This window comes from Salvelinus namaycush, chromosome 4, assembly GCF_016432855.1.
Source record: "Salvelinus namaycush isolate Seneca chromosome 4, SaNama_1.0, whole genome shotgun sequence".
NCBI classification, from domain to species: Eukaryota; Metazoa; Chordata; class Actinopteri; order Salmoniformes; family Salmonidae; genus Salvelinus; species Salvelinus namaycush.
Window position 1 is genome coordinate 58,396,741 of NC_052310.1, and position 15,225 is coordinate 58,411,965.

A 15,225-nucleotide genomic window follows, 5' to 3' on the forward strand; every position below is an offset into this window, starting at 1 on the left:
ATGACCTTTCTGTTCACTTTGGGGTTAGTAAAACCTATGATTGAATTTTGCGTCATTTTTGTTGGCCTCGTTTAAAGACATTTCCTCTTACATCAAAACATGCCATGTTTGTCAGCTGTCTGGGAAGCCTAATAAGATGTTAAATCCAGTCCCACTACAACCGATTTCTGTTACAGGCTAGCCATTTTAGCATTTGATTATTGATTGTGTTGGACCCTTACGCCGTTCTAAAGCTGGTCGCACCTACATGTTAACTGTGTTGTCAGGCTATGAGATATCCCGCAGCCTATCCACTTTGCAACATTACCATTAAGTCTGTTGTGAAGGCTTTGTCACAGTTCATCTCAATTTTCGGAATACGTACATTAAGGCGATTCAGATTGATCAGGGTTCCAACTTCACTTCGCACATATTTGCACAAGTCTTGCGATAATTGCGTATATAACATAATCAGGCCAGTGCTTATCCTGCGCAGTGTCAAGGGCCCTTGACCGTTTTCATCAGACTTTGAAGTCACTGTTATATGCGTACTGCACTGAATTAGAATGTGACTGGGAAGAGGGGTTACCCTGGTTGCTACTCGCTGTTAAAGTATCACAAGAGAGCACAACTCAGTCCTAATGACCTTGTTTTTGGTCATACTGTGCGTGGTCCCCTTGCTGTATTAAAGGAGGATTGGAAGGTGGTTGAGCCTTTCCCAAATTTGTTGTCATATGTTAGTGGTTTCTGACACAGGTTGTATGTAGCTTGTGAAATGGCTAAAGAAAAACTAGCATCCTCTCAGGTGAGGATGAAAAGGTTGTTTGACCGGCAAGCTGAGCCGTGACAATTTAGTCCAGGGGACCAGGTTCTGGCCCTGCTGCCCGTTGTCGGTTCTCCTTTTTCAGTCCAAATTCAGCAGCCCATACAGTGGTTCTTCCTCTAAAAGTTTTGAGCTTATGCCACGACCGTTTGTGATAGATTGTGGTAAATTGCGTCATTCTGGCAACAATGGCTGACACTTAAATAACATGCCATAGAATTCTGAGGCACCCCGCAAGCTGTGCTGCAGTACACCGCAACTTTTAAAGGAAGAACCACTGTACACTGTGGTTTGCCAATTGACCAATCCATCAAGCTAACAAAGTTATTCCCAGATGAGTTTTGCAATGGAGCCCTCTTTGTCTGGAGAAATAGGAGCTGTAGGAGTTGTATGTACTACACTTTGTTTCGGGACAAACTGGAGTTCCAATATGGAAATTGTTTGCTTGCTGAGGATTATAGGCTTGAGGTGGCTTCCTTTTATTTATTTTTTATTTATTTTTAAATTTCACATACAGTAGCTGACGCTACACATCCAAGGATATCTGACCAAATTATGAAAAACAAGCATTTTAATTTTGAAAAGTGAGTGTGGAAGAGGTGAAAAAAAACATTGTCTATCAACAATGACAAGCCACTGGGGTCTGACAACTTGGATGGAAAATTACTTATAGCGGATGATATTGCCACTCCTATTTGCCATATTTTCAAATTAGCCTACTAGAACGTGTGTGCCCCCAGGCCTGGAGGGAAGCAAAAGTAATTCCGCTACCTAGGAATAGTAAAGCCCCCTTAACTGACTCAAATAACTGAGTCTTGTTACCAACCATTAGTAAACTTTTGGAAAAAATTGTGTTTGACTGTAACGCTCGTCTTCCTCCTCGTCTGAAGAGAAGCAAGGATCGGACCAAAACGCAGCGTGGGTTGAATACCTAATAATTTTTATAATAATAACGAAGACGAAAAAAACACTTGAACAAACTACAAAATAATAAACGACGTTAACAGACCTGAACTTGAGAACACATAAAACATGAACGCACGAACAGGTAGGAACAAACGAACGAACGAAACGAAACAGTACCGTGTGGTGAAACAAACACAGACACAGCAACAGTCACCCACAAACAAACAGTGAGAACAGCCTACCTTAATATGGTTCTCAATCAGAGGAAACGTAAAACACCTGCCCCTGATTGAGAACCATATCAGGCTAGTTGACAGTGAACCCAACATAGAAACACATAACATAGAATGCCCACCCAGCTCACGTCCTGACCAACTAAACAATACAGAACAAAGGAAATAAGGTCAGGAACGTGACATTGACCAGATACAATGCTATTTTACAATTTTACAACGGCTGTTCAGCACACTTATAGGGTAGGACATTCAACAAGCACAGCACTTTCACAAATGCCTGATGATTGGCTGGGAGAAATTGATGATCAAAAGATTGTGGGGTCTGTTTTGTTAGACTTCAGTGCAGCTTTTGACATTATCAATCATAATCTGCTGCTGGAAAAACGTATGTGTTATGATTTTACACCCCTACTATATTGTGTATAAAGAGTTACCTGTCTAACAGAACACAGAGGGTGTTCTTCAATGGAAGCCGTCCAACATAATCCAAGTAAAATCAGGAATTCCCCAGGGCAACTGTCTAGGCCCCTTACTTTTTCAATCTTTGAGTAAAGCCAGTGTGTCTATGTATGCGGATGATTCAACACTATACACGTCAGCTACTACAGTGACTGAATGTCCAGTCTGACACCTTCAAGTTCAGAGTTGTCATCCAAGACCCTCACCAGAAGAAGGATCCATCGTGAGCTTGATCTACAATCCATTGGTGACCATGGTTCCAGTGGTTCTGCCAGTGAAGAAGATCCTGCAAGAGCTGTGCAGACTGAACCTAGGCTGGGATGACTTCGTGCCAGATCAGCTTGCTCAGGAATGGTCGACCGGATGAAGGTGCTCCATCAGTAGAAAGACTTGAGTTGGTCAGTGCTTTAAACCCTCAGGCTTTGTAGAGTCACCGTTCGCTCAGCTGTATCACTTCTCAGATGCGAGTGAAGAAGGCTACGGTACAGTGTGCTACCTGCTGCAACGGAACAGCCACGATGAAGTACATTGTGCCTTCATCATTGTGAAGGCTAGAGTTTCTCTGCTCAAACATACCATTATTCCCCTTATGGAGCTCACAGCAGCCACCATGGCAGGACGCATGGACAAGATTCTGAAAAGAGAGCTGTAGCTTGAAGATTCCGTTTTGTGGACGGATAGTACAGCTGTACTGAAGAACATCATAAACATGGCTCTTTATGTAGTTTTGAGTAATTGTTTCATGTTTAAGATAACAATTAGGGGCCGGTAATGTGGGAGCCAATTTAGGATTGTCAACATTAGTATAAAATACATTTCTTGGTTTACTTCATGTTAAATAGTTTAAGTCGTCTCATTATTTTTTGTTGTGGGATACTGTCTTAAGAGACCATGCAGTGGCTCATGTCCACTCTATTTTGGCTTTTGGGTTTGTTTACGTTTTAGAACTCTAGTTGTAACTGACACTTTTCAGCTGTTGTCATACATTTTTCTTACCACATCCTAATTGTTATCCCTGTGGAAATAAGTGTGCGTACCTGAAGATACTTACCTTGGTATTGTTACTTACCTGAAGATCTGTGGATACCTGTACACACTGGAAACCTGTGGAATAAAGTAATTTGGTTTTGGAATCTGTGTTTGTTAGAGTGATGAGTGCGTCTGACGCGCATCGCTGCCCCTACATGGCATTTTGTTTTGTGTTATGTTTGTGAAGTAGAAAAACATAAACAAATGGTCAATTATGTAATCTAATAGGTTCATGGAGAAGGGGAGGCAGTATCGGTAAAGGTGTGTGTGAGGGTTTGTTTGTATGTGTGTGCATGCATGCGTGTGGTTGTGTGATTTTGGCAAGTTGCATGAGAGCTCTAAAGCAGCTGTACCTTCGAGTTAAAAAACTTGAGGTAGAAACCACAATGTAGAAATTAAACTGTGTAGGTGTGTTTTTTCCTTTATGGTGTGAGAAAGCTGCGAGATGTTCTGTGTAAGTGTGATTGTGTTTATTCATCTGTGTGCATTCTCAGTACAGGAAACCTCATTGTATTTGTGTTTAAACCATAGCACTTGTTTTCTGATTACACCGTGTAAGTGTGATATTCAAAAAGCAGAGACAGAAATGTGTGTATCCAACAGACAAATGAAGGCACAAGGAGAATCAGTTCAATTTTGTAAAAATAGTGCTCTTTAATATACATTGTTGAAATATCTTAGAAATATAAATATGTGCAAAGTTCAATCTTTAATTTCTCTTCTGAAATGCTTTTAGTTTTTTGTTGTTCCAGATAGTTGGGCTTGCACTGTCTGCCAGTCTAGTGGCGAGGTCATGAGCAGTCTTTATAAAAGACAAGTACTTCTGACACACACATGTAGCTGAGCTGGTGCGACACATTAGGTTGATATGACGATAATAGATGTTAAAAATTACAAACGTTGCTCTTCTACTAGCTAGGCTCCTATCAGGAAGACATGGATTTAGCTAAACACGACATCATCATCTTCAAATTAAGGATTTGTTGTCTCTGTGGCCCAGTGTGAAAACAATCTTGCCTACTCATCCCTCACCACTCACTCACTATTACCGCTTCTCCCCCAATCATCCTTGCCTGTCCCCCCCCTCATCCAGCCTCAGCCATACTCATCTTCAGCACTCTTCCCTCACCCTTCAATCCCTCACCCTTTAATCCCCCCCGGACTACTGACTATGTTCGGCTTCAGTTTTTGTTTCTGACTGTGTCCCAAATGGCACCCAATTTTATATACAGTGCACTACTTTTGACCAGGGCTAGTGTACTTTAAAGGGAATAAGGTAGCATTTAGGACACATGTTGTTTCTGCCTGCCAGGAACTAAAATAAGATCCACTGTTAGCTTTGGGGTTGAGTGAGAGAGAGATCTATTTATTTATATAAATAAGCGAGTGAGCGGTGTTAGTGTTATCATAAATCTTCTCTTGTGAGTAGATGGATGGAGAGATGGGAAGAAAGACAAAGACACAGAGGCATCTCCATCACATTCTAACAGAAGAGCTACCAAAGCTGCAGTTACAGTGCCGTGAAAAAGAATTTGCCCCCTTTTTGATTCTCTATTTTTGCATATTTTTTCCAACATCGCTGTGGAGGAATTTAGGCCCACTCTTGCATGGAGAACTGATTTAACTCAATGACATGTGTGGGTTTTCATGCATAAACTGCTTGTTTCAAGTCCTGCAACAACATCTCAATTTGGATTAGGTCTGGACTTTAACTAGGCCATTCCAAAACTTAAAATGTGTTGCTTTTTAACAATTTTCATGTAGACCTGATTGTGTGTTTCGGATCATTGTCTTGCTGCATGACCCAGCTGCCTCAGGTCCTGGACCACTTGCCTTAATAGACAGAACCATGAATTCTACTCTGTATCAGAGAATTTCTACAGGAGAATGTCAGGCCATCCATCTGTGAGCTGAAGCGCAGCTGGGTCACGCAGCTAGACAATGATCCAAAACAAACAATAAAGTCTACATGAAAATGGCTAAAAAGAAACAAATTTGAAGCCTTGTCAAAGTACAGACCTAATCCCAATTGAGATGTTGTGGCAGGACTTCAAACGAACAGTTCATGCTTGAAAACCCACAAATGTCAATGACTTAAAGCAGTTCTGCATGCATAAGTGGGCCAAAATTCCTCCACAGCGACGTGAGAGACGGATCAACAACTACAGGAAGCATTTGGTTGCAGTCATTGCAGCTAAAGATGGCACAATCAGTTATTGAGTGTAAGGGGGCAATTACTTTCACACACAGGGGCATTGGGTGTTGCCTAACTGTGTTTATGAAATAAGTATATAATTGTGTTATTTGTTCACTCGGGTTCCCTGTATTTAATATTAGGTTTTGGTTGAAGATCTAATAACATTCAGTATCAAAAATATGCAAAAGTAGAGACAATTTGAAAGTGGGCAAATACTTTCACAGCACTGTAAGCTGTATGTACATACGCACGTGGTGTCTTGTGTATGTTTGTGAGGCTAGTGGCTGTCTTCAGCCATGATCCCCCACACCCTCCTATGAGGCAATGCTAGTTGGCATACAGCAGTGGAAATGTGTACGACACCACACACACAAACACTTTCACTCTGCTTTTGGCCCCTTCGTTTGACATACTGCTGTTCTCCAGACACTCTCATTACGCTGCTCTCCTTGTCTCTCGCTTCCTTTCCCTCCCTCTCGCAGTCCATTGAGCCCATTCTACATGTCAAACAGGAGAAAAAGGGAGGAGATGAAAGCCTCTGTTGATCAATAGAAGGAGCTATACCTCAGCCACAGCAGCACAACAAACCCAAAACAACCTTCTGGCTACACTCCTAAAGCCACACACAGCACTGTGTATGTGTTTGCATGCATGTGTGGCGGGTCCACGGTCTGCATTATCGACCTATCAATCTTTTTGACTACCCAATCACAGCACCCGCTGGGAGATTGGGTCACTGGCTGAGAGGGAAACGAGTTTTAACCCTACCAGTCTCGTCTTGACTCCCATCAACGGTCTGTCCAGGAGCGGAGGCGTATCAATGGTTACCTATATTAGGCTCCCCTTGGTAAGAAAGCGGTGGCATCGATCTGGAACAGCTTACCCTTTCCAAATCCTATCCTCAACCGTTAGAGGGGGAAACCACAAACCTGAACTGTGTGAGTATGTGTGTTTTTGTTTGTATGTGTGTGTTAGATGGGGGCATCGTACTCCTCCAAGAAGTTCCTGAGTGTGTGAGGGAGCTGGTGTGTGTCGGGGCTGACCGAGCCCCCGAGGTGTCCGTTCAGGGTCCTCCTACACAGGTGTTGGAGGGAGGACAGGGAGGAGGGGAGGGGTCGACGCAGCTCCAACGGAACCTTCTCTCCCCCTGAGTGGATCAGATACACACTCCCAGTCCCCGACCCCACAGTCTCTCCTTCCGGCGCAGCCGTGCCTCCCCCCGCCCTTACCCCAGCCTCCCCCTCTCCTCCTCCTGCTGCTTCTCCACCTCTTCCTTCCTTCCCCATGTAGTGTCCAATCAGTTTGAGCACACAGTCGAAGCGCGGGGGCATGTGTGTGCAGCACGAGTCGGGTTGCAGGTAAAAGCTTCCCCCCTGGCTGTGGATACGGAGGTTCTTGGTCCCGCGGGCCGTCTGGACCGACAGTGTGAAGAAGTAGTGGTGGTCGGATGAGTCTCGAACCAGGAAGGTCCCGGGGGGCTGGGAGCGGAGCAGAGAGCTAGCCTCACGACCCCCCACTGCACCCCAGTAGAACCCACTCTCTTGTAGCTTACGCACCGCACACAGCACCTGAAGCAAGGAGAAGAATAGGTTACTTACTGTATATTATAAACTGGGTGGTTCGAGCTATGAATGCTGATTGGCTGAAAGCCATGGTATATCAGACTGTATACCACAGGTATGACAAAACCTTTCTTTTTACTGCTCTAATTATATTGGTTAGCAATTTATAATAGCAATAAGGCACCTCGGGGGTTTGTGGTATATGGCCAATATACCATGGCTAAGGGCTGTATCCAGGCACTCCACATTGCCTCGTGCATAAGAACAGCCCGTAGCCACGGTATATTGGTCATATACCACACCCACTCGTGCCTTATTGCTTAAAAATAGTTGATGACAATAACTACGATACATACACTGTCGTTTGACATATTCAATCTCTCCCTATCTGCTGTCTCCACTTGCTTCAAGATGTCCACCATTGTTCCTGTACCCAAGAAACTAAATTACTGTCCTGGGCTTCATGGCGGGCTGCCTCCAGGAGGTGAAGGTAGGCAACACCACCACTACGCTGATCCTCAACACGGGGGCTCCACAAGGGTGTGTGCGCAACCCCCCCCCCCCCCCCCCCCCCCCCCCCCCCCCCCCTGCACTCCCGGTTCACCCATGACAGAGTGGCCACGGACGTCTCCAACTCAATCATCAAGTTTGAACACAACAACAGTGGTGGTTCTGATTACCAACAATGTCGAGACAGCCGGCAGAGAGGTGGTGAGGCATCTGGCTGAGTGGTTACAGAAAATAACCTCTTCCTCAACATTAAAAAGACAAAGGAGCTGATCGTGGACTTCAGGAGACACCAGAGGGAGCATGCTCCCATCCACATTGACAGGTCCACTGTGGAGAAGGTGAAAAGCTTCAAGTTTCCTCAGAGTACACATCACTGACAAACTGAAATGGTCCACCCACACAGACAGTGTGGTGAAGAAGATGCAACAGCGCCTCTTCAACCTCAGGAGGCTGAAGAAATTCAGCTTGGCCCATAAGACCCTCACAAACTTTAACAGATGCACCATTCAGAGCATCCTGTCGAGCTGTATCACCGCCTGGTATGGCAACTGCACAGTCCAGAGGTTGGTGAGGTCTGCCCAACGTTGGCATCACCAGGGGCACACTGCCTGCCCTCTAGGACATCTACAGCACCCGGTGTCACAGGAAGGCCACGAAGATCGTCAAGGACCTCAGCCACCTGAGCCACAGCTTGTTCACCCCGCTACCATCCAGAAGGTGAGGTCAGTATAGGTGCATCAAAGCTGGTACAGAGAGACTGAAAAACAGCTTCTCTCTCGAGGCCATCAGACTGTTAAATAGTCACCACTAGCCGGCCTCTGCCCAGTACCCTGCCCTGAACTTTAGTTACTGTCACGAGCCGGCTACCCTCCGGTTACTCAAACCTGCACCTTAGAGACTGCTGCCCTATAGACATAGAACACTGGTCACTTTAATAATGTTTTCATACAATTTTTTACCCAATTCATATGTCTATAATGTATTCTAGTCAAGGCCTATCATATTTAACTATTGCTGTACATATACTATTCTTCAGATATACTACATATTCTAACCATACTCTCTCCATAATGTCTATACATCCCATCATACACACACACAGTACATTCGAAAAGTATTCAGACCCCTTAACTTTTTCCACATTTTGTTACGTTACAGCAAGAATAGGTTCAGACATTTTTGCAAATTTAAAAAAACTGAAATAACATTTACATAAGTATTCCCAACCCTTTACTCAGTACTTTGTTGAAGCACATTTGGCACCAATTACAGCTTCGATTCTTCTTGGGTATGACCCTACAAGCTTGGCACACCTGTATGCGGGGAGTTTCTCCCATTCTTCTCTGCAGATCCATCTCTGGAGACCTGAACAGCTATTTTCAGGTCTCTCCAGAGATGTTGATCGGGTTCAAGTCCAGGCTCTGGCTGGGCCACTCAAGGACATTGAGACTTGTCTGAAGCCACTCCTGTGTTGTCTTGGCTTTGTGCTTAGGGTCATTGTCCTATTGGAAGGTGAACCTTAGCCACCCAGTCTGAGTGCTCTGGAGCAGGTTTTCATCAAGGATCTCTCTGTACTTTGCTCCGCTCATCTTTCCCTCCATCCTGACCAGTCTCCCAGTTCCTGCCGCTGAAAAACGTAGCCACACCATGCTTCACCGTAGGGCTGGTGCCAGGTTTCCTCCAGACATTATGCTGGGCATTCAGGCCAAAGAGTTCAATCTTGGTTTCATCAAATCAGAGAATCTTGTTTCTTAGAAGCCTTTTGGCAAACTCCAAGCATGCTGCCATGTGCCTTTTACTATGCTGTGCCTTGATTGTATTACTGTTGATGATATCTGGAAATGTGCATGTACATCCTGGCCCATCTACTGTTGCTAGCCCCAATTCTGACTTGTGCTCAGATATCTGCTTCACTGATTTCTGCTCTCGTAAAAGCCTGGGTTTTCTGCCGTTAACACTAGAAGCTTATTACCTCAAATGTATCAATTGAAAGTGTGGGTTCACAGCTCCAATCCAGATGTGTTGGTCATTACTGAGACGTGGTTAATTAAGGAAGTGTGTTTTGAATACTGATGTTAACCTTTCTGGTTATAACCTTTTTCGGCAAGACAGATCTTCCAAAGGTGGAGAAGTGGAAATCTTTACCAAGAATCACCTTCAGTGCTCGGTTGTCTCCACCAAGTCTGTCCCCAAACAATTTGATTTGCTGGTTTTAAGCATTCAACTTTCAAATAGCTCTTTGTTGACTGTTGCTGGGTGCTATCGTCCTCCATCATCACCAGCCTGTTCCCTACCTGCCCTAAGCTCTCTCCTGGCCCCTTACTCTAAGTTTGAATTTGTCCTGCTTGGTGACCTAAACTGGGACATGCTTAAACCACCTGACCAAGTCCTAAAGCAATGGGACTCCCTAAATCTTTCTCAGATTATTACCAATTCCACAAGGTATGACTACCATTCGGCCATCAGATTTGTCACCACTGCTCGTTATAGAACACATCACTGCACTCGACACTGCTCTGTAAACTGGTCATCTCTGTATACCCATCGCAAGACCCACTGGTTGATGCTTATTTATAAGACCCTCTTAGGCCTCACTCCCCCTTATCTGAGATATCTACTGCAACCCTCATCCTCCACATATAACACCCGTTCCGCCAGTCACATTCTGTTAAAGGTCCCCAAAGCACACACACATTCCTGGGTCGCTCCTCTTTTCAGTTTGCTGCAGCTAGAGACTGGAACGAGCTGCAACAAACACTCAAACTGGGCCGTTGTCTCCATCTCTTCATTCAAAGACTCAATCATGGACACTCTTACTGATAGTTGTGGCTGCTTTGTGTGATGTATTGTTGTCTCTACCTTTTTGCCCTTTGTGCTGTTGTCTGTGCCCAATAATGTTTGTACCATGTTTTGTGCTGGTACCATGTTGTTATGTTGTGTTGCTACAATGCTGGGTTGTCATGTGTTGCTGCCTTGCTATGTTGTCGTCTTATGTCTCTCTTTATGTAGTGTTGTCTCTCTTGTTGTGATAAGTGTTTTGTTCTATATATATATATATATATATATATACAGTATATATTTTAAAAAAATGAAAAATATCCCAGGCCCCCGTCCCCGCAGGAGGCCTTTTGCCTTTTGGTAGGCCGTCATTGTAAATAAGAATTTGTTCTTAACTGACTAGCCTGGTTTAATAAAGGTTAAATAAAATAATAATAAAATACTGAGGAGTGGCTTCCGTCTGGCCACTCTACCATAAACGTCTAATTGGTGGAGTGCTGCAGAGATGGTTGTCCTTCTGGAAGGTTCTCCCATCTCCACAGAGGAACTCTAGAGCTCTGTCAGAGTGACCATTGGGTTGGTGGTCACCTCCCTGACCAAGGCCCTTTTCCCCCAATTGCTCAGTTTGGCTGGGCGGCAAGCTCTAGGAAGTGTCTTGGTGGTTCCAAACTTCTTCCATTTAAGAATGATGAAGGTCACTGCTCTTAGGGACCTTTAATGATGCAGAAATGTTTTGGTACCCTTCCCCAGATCTGTGCCTCAACACAATCCTGTCTCGGAGCTCTATGGACAATTCCTTCGACCTCGTGGCTTGGTTTTTGCTCTGACATGCAACTGTGGGACCTTATATGTACAGGTGTGCGCCTTTCCAAATCATGTCCAATCAATTGAATTTACCACAGGTGGACTCCAATGAAGTTGTAGAAGCATCTCAAGGATGATCAATAGAAACAGTATGCACCTGAGCTCAATTTCGAGTCTCATAGCAAAGGAATTTCTGTTTTTCTAAAGATTCTAAAAACCTGTTTTTGCTTTGTCATTATGGGGTATTATTGTGTGTAGATTGCTGAGGAAATGGTTTTATTTAATCAATTTTAGAATAAGTCTGTAACATAACAAAATGTGGAATAAGTCAAGGGGTCTGAATACTTTCCGAAGACACTGTATATGTATCCTAATGTTTCTATATTTATTAATTTTATTTTTAACTTTTTAGATGTGTGTATTGTTAGATATTACTTCACTGCTGGAGCTAGGAACACACGCATTTCGCTACACCCGCAATAACATCTGCTAAATATGTGTATGCGACCAATAAAAGTGGATTGATTTATCAACAAGAGGAACCATATTATACTATGTTGTAAAGATAACAATTGGACAAACCAAGAGACTGGGGGAGGAATAATGATGATGAGGCTAGCTAGTTTACCTCGAGTACATGTGGAGCTGACTGACACAGTCATGACAGTATTTAACTGACCTGTTGGTAGTGTGCATGTGAGCTGAAGGGTTTATAGCGCAGGGGGTGCACACGAGACCCATGACCTCTGGGCTCTGGGGGGGTCATGCTGCTCATGGTGGGGGGGTCGCGCCTGCTGTGGGTTACCATGGCGCCCTGACCCCCACGCTCGGCTCGTTGACCGAGGGGTGGGGGGTCCAGAGCAGGGAGGGGCGAGGGAGAGTAGGGGGCAGGAGGGAGAGAGAGAAGAAGGGATGAAGAGGGTTTGCGATGTGGGGAAAGGGTGAGGGCGTGAGGAAGGAGGGGAGGAAAGGGAGCGATGACGTGAGGGAGGAGGGGGGAGAGGGCGTGAGGAAGGTGGGGAGGAGGGGGGTGCACACACGTTTCCCAGAGCGACGACACTGAGGAGCAGTCCAAAGAGGACCTCAGAGAGACCACCCACTGCAGACAGCTGCAGAGAGAAAGGAGAGAGAGAGAGAGAGCAGGGGGCAGAAATGTGTTATAATAGTGTTATCATACATTTTCTCTTGTGAACACTTCAAAGGTGTGAAGTAGTCTTTTTCCACTGATTCTATATGGAGGCCAACACATGGTGGAGTACATCTTCTGTATATTAAACACTTTCACAAAAACACAAATAGCTACACACCCACAAACATTCAGCTAGAGGTTTGAACCTCGATCCCTGTTGTCAGTCAGGTCATTATCATCTTTGACATTAAGGTCCAAATAACTGTGTTCACACTCTCTCACACACACACACACACACACACACACACACACACACACACACACACACACACACACACACACACACACACACACACACACACACACACACACACACACACTATACGTGTACAGTGTTAAACAGCTCAGCTCAAACTCTCTTTTACCACTGGGGGGGGGGGGGGGTTCAGAAACCGGGTTATTATGAATGAGTCCAGGTTCATTCTGAATAAATAACCTGATTCCCATGCAGCCTGCTGAGCTCCAGCAGAGCTCTATGGTTCTCCGGTTTCATGGTAAATAGGCTACCCCCAGGTGGGTGGGTCTGGCCGTCTCACTGTGCTGCTGATCAGTGCATTTGAAGCAAGATGGAATGGGCCCAGCTCCATATTGAATAGATCTCCATTCACCAAGGACCGGTGCTAGTTGTTACTTGAAGCGGCAAGAGATGCCATAACTGCCCGCTCTGCAGCTGCTAAACATGGTGTCTGTCTGAGCTGAGCTGAGGCCCCTTCCAGCCACAAAATAGAAATGTGACTTACCCCCTAATTCTAAGAGAGTAGGCTGACTCGAGGAAACCTGGAGTTCCTCAAGGAGCCATTGCAGTCAATGGGTTCATATTTTCACCGTCGGTTAGTTGAGGGGTTCTTGGAACAACCTTTAATGTTTCAATATAGCAAAGGGTTAACATGAATAACATTTACTCTTACAGTGGGGACAAAAATAACTAAAAGTCATGCCTCCAATCTTCTGATAGGCTGTTGCCACTACAATATATTATTGAATAGGTTCAAAATTTAACCCCTTGCATCACAAAAAGGTTACTGTTATAAGCTTTACACAGGGGTTCCTTGAAGAACCTTTTCAGAGAGGTTCCTCAAGGAACAGTTTTGACCTGAAAAAAAAAGGTATGTGGCAATCTGTTGAACACCAAAAGGTTATTTGAGGCTTATTTCCTTCCAAGAGTGTACAACATAGCACTGTCTATCTCTGTGTGTCTATCTGGAATAAGGAGAATGAGTATAATACATCTCAAAAGCAAAGTCCTGTTCTGCATTGCGCCATTAAGCTGCCTGTAGTAGAGCTGGTTCCCTGTGATGTTTTGGAGGCACAAATGGCTTCCCATATCGCCGTTATGATAATCATGTTTTTGCGCAATTACAACGTCTTGCTTAACATGTGCACTGTTACACACATATGCAGTATGCTATTTTATGCACCATTTACAGCAACAGCAGCACTCTATGCCCCGGTATGGAGCCTGTTTATTTACCTTGGAGATTGTTCCTGTACCGGGGTCCAGCGTTCCTCTCCAAGGAGAAAATATCCAAAGTCCCCGAATGTCTATGTGTTAAATCATTTATTAACTTGGTCATTAACTCTGAATAGACTGCCTCTTCTAACCGACGGAGGAGTGTATCGGTAAAGACGTCGGCGTCCCCTCTCTCTCTCTCTCTCTCCCTCTCTCTCACTCTTTCTCTCTCCAGCAAACGGAGGTAGCTGTGTTACCGCGGTCAACGAGTAGAGCGAAGGCTCCACCTCCTCAGCTCTGAGGTTCTTCCAGTAAACACACACACACGCGCGCGCGCGTTGGCAGATTTCCAATAAATAATCAGTGCGTGGCCTTTTACGGGAAGATTCCCGTAGTTATTGGCTGGTGAGTCCTCCCTTCCCATCCACTCCTCTGACAAGGTGAAACAGTTAAAGCCGTTTGCTTAGACTACCCTTGATAAAAACCACAATTCAAGCCTGACGACTAGCCTACTGCACTTATAAACAAAGTGTTACACAATACACAATTTAAACTCAAGCTTCCACAGTATACTATAGGCCCCTCAAACTCAACTCTGGAATCGACGCCAGTCACACTGCGTTTTTTCATTGTTACCGTCTAAGGGACTGATTTATATCTGGGACACCAGGTGGGTGCAACTAATTATCATGTAGAACAGAAAAACAGCAGGCTCCGGACCTCGTATGGTAAGTTGTATAGCCTGTCCCTTCTGTTGGGTATAATGTACTCCAAAAATCAAATCCAAATCAATACAATCAGTGTATACCTTTTCTTTCATTTATTTATTTTACTTTTATTTAACTAGGCAAGTCAGTTAAGAACAAATTCTTATTTACAATGACGGAGTCACGTTCCTGACCTGTTTTCCTTGTTTTTGTATGTGTTTAGTTGGTCAGGGCGTGAGTTGGGGTGGGCATTCTATGTTGTGTGTTTCTATGTTGGGTTAAATGTGTTGCCTGATATGGTTCTCAATTAGGGGCAGGTGTTTGACGTTTCCTCTGATTGAGAACCATATTAAGGTAGGCTGTTCTCACTGTTTGTTTGTGGGTGATTGTTCCTGTTGCTGTGTCAGTGTTTGTGCCACACGGGACTGTAGGGTATGTTCTTTTGTTATTTTGTATAGTGTATTGTTTTCATGTTCATTAAATCATGGAAAATTACCACGCTGCACATTGGTCCTCTGATCCTTCTTGGCTCTCCTCGTCTGAGGAGGAGGACGACTTAGACTGCCGTTACAGAACCACCCACCAATCTCGGACCA

At 44.5% G+C, this 15,225-nt stretch overlaps 2 protein-coding genes across 4 annotated transcripts in view; one reads left to right on the forward strand and one right to left on the reverse strand.

The window, feature by feature from the left end:
• Positions 1 to 5,595: 5,595 nt before the first annotated feature.
• LOC120046673 (suppressor of cytokine signaling 3-like) lies at positions 5,596 to 14,332 on the reverse strand. 2 transcript variants are annotated; one of them, XM_038992073.1, is made up of 4 exons: positions 13,944 to 14,327; positions 13,213 to 13,328; positions 11,963 to 12,392; positions 5,596 to 7,197 (listed from the first exon to the last, which is right to left on the reverse strand). In XM_038992073.1, exons 3-4 carry the CDS (start codon positions 12,089 to 12,091, stop codon positions 6,601 to 6,603), a joined length of 726 nt encoding a protein of 241 aa, XP_038848001.1. In that variant the 5' UTR covers positions 12,092 to 12,392; positions 13,213 to 13,328; positions 13,944 to 14,327; the 3' UTR covers positions 5,596 to 6,600. The 2 variants fall into 2 exon arrangements, with proteins under 2 accessions (XP_038848001.1, XP_038848002.1); XM_038992074.1 differs by lacking the exon at positions 13,213 to 13,328 and having other exon boundaries at positions 6,601 to 7,197; positions 13,944 to 14,332.
• Positions 14,333 to 14,354: 22 nt separating this feature from the next.
• LOC120046671 (CDP-diacylglycerol--glycerol-3-phosphate 3-phosphatidyltransferase, mitochondrial-like) overlaps positions 14,355 to 15,225 on the forward strand; it is a 46,434-nt gene continuing 45,563 nt past the window's right edge. Inside the window, exon 1 of one of the 2 annotated variants that reach the window (XM_038992072.1) lies at positions 14,355 to 14,650. The gene's annotated coding sequence lies outside the window, so the exon portion shown is untranslated. The remainder of the gene's footprint in view (positions 14,651 to 15,225) is intronic. The other variant, XM_038992071.1, reaches the window with a different exon arrangement.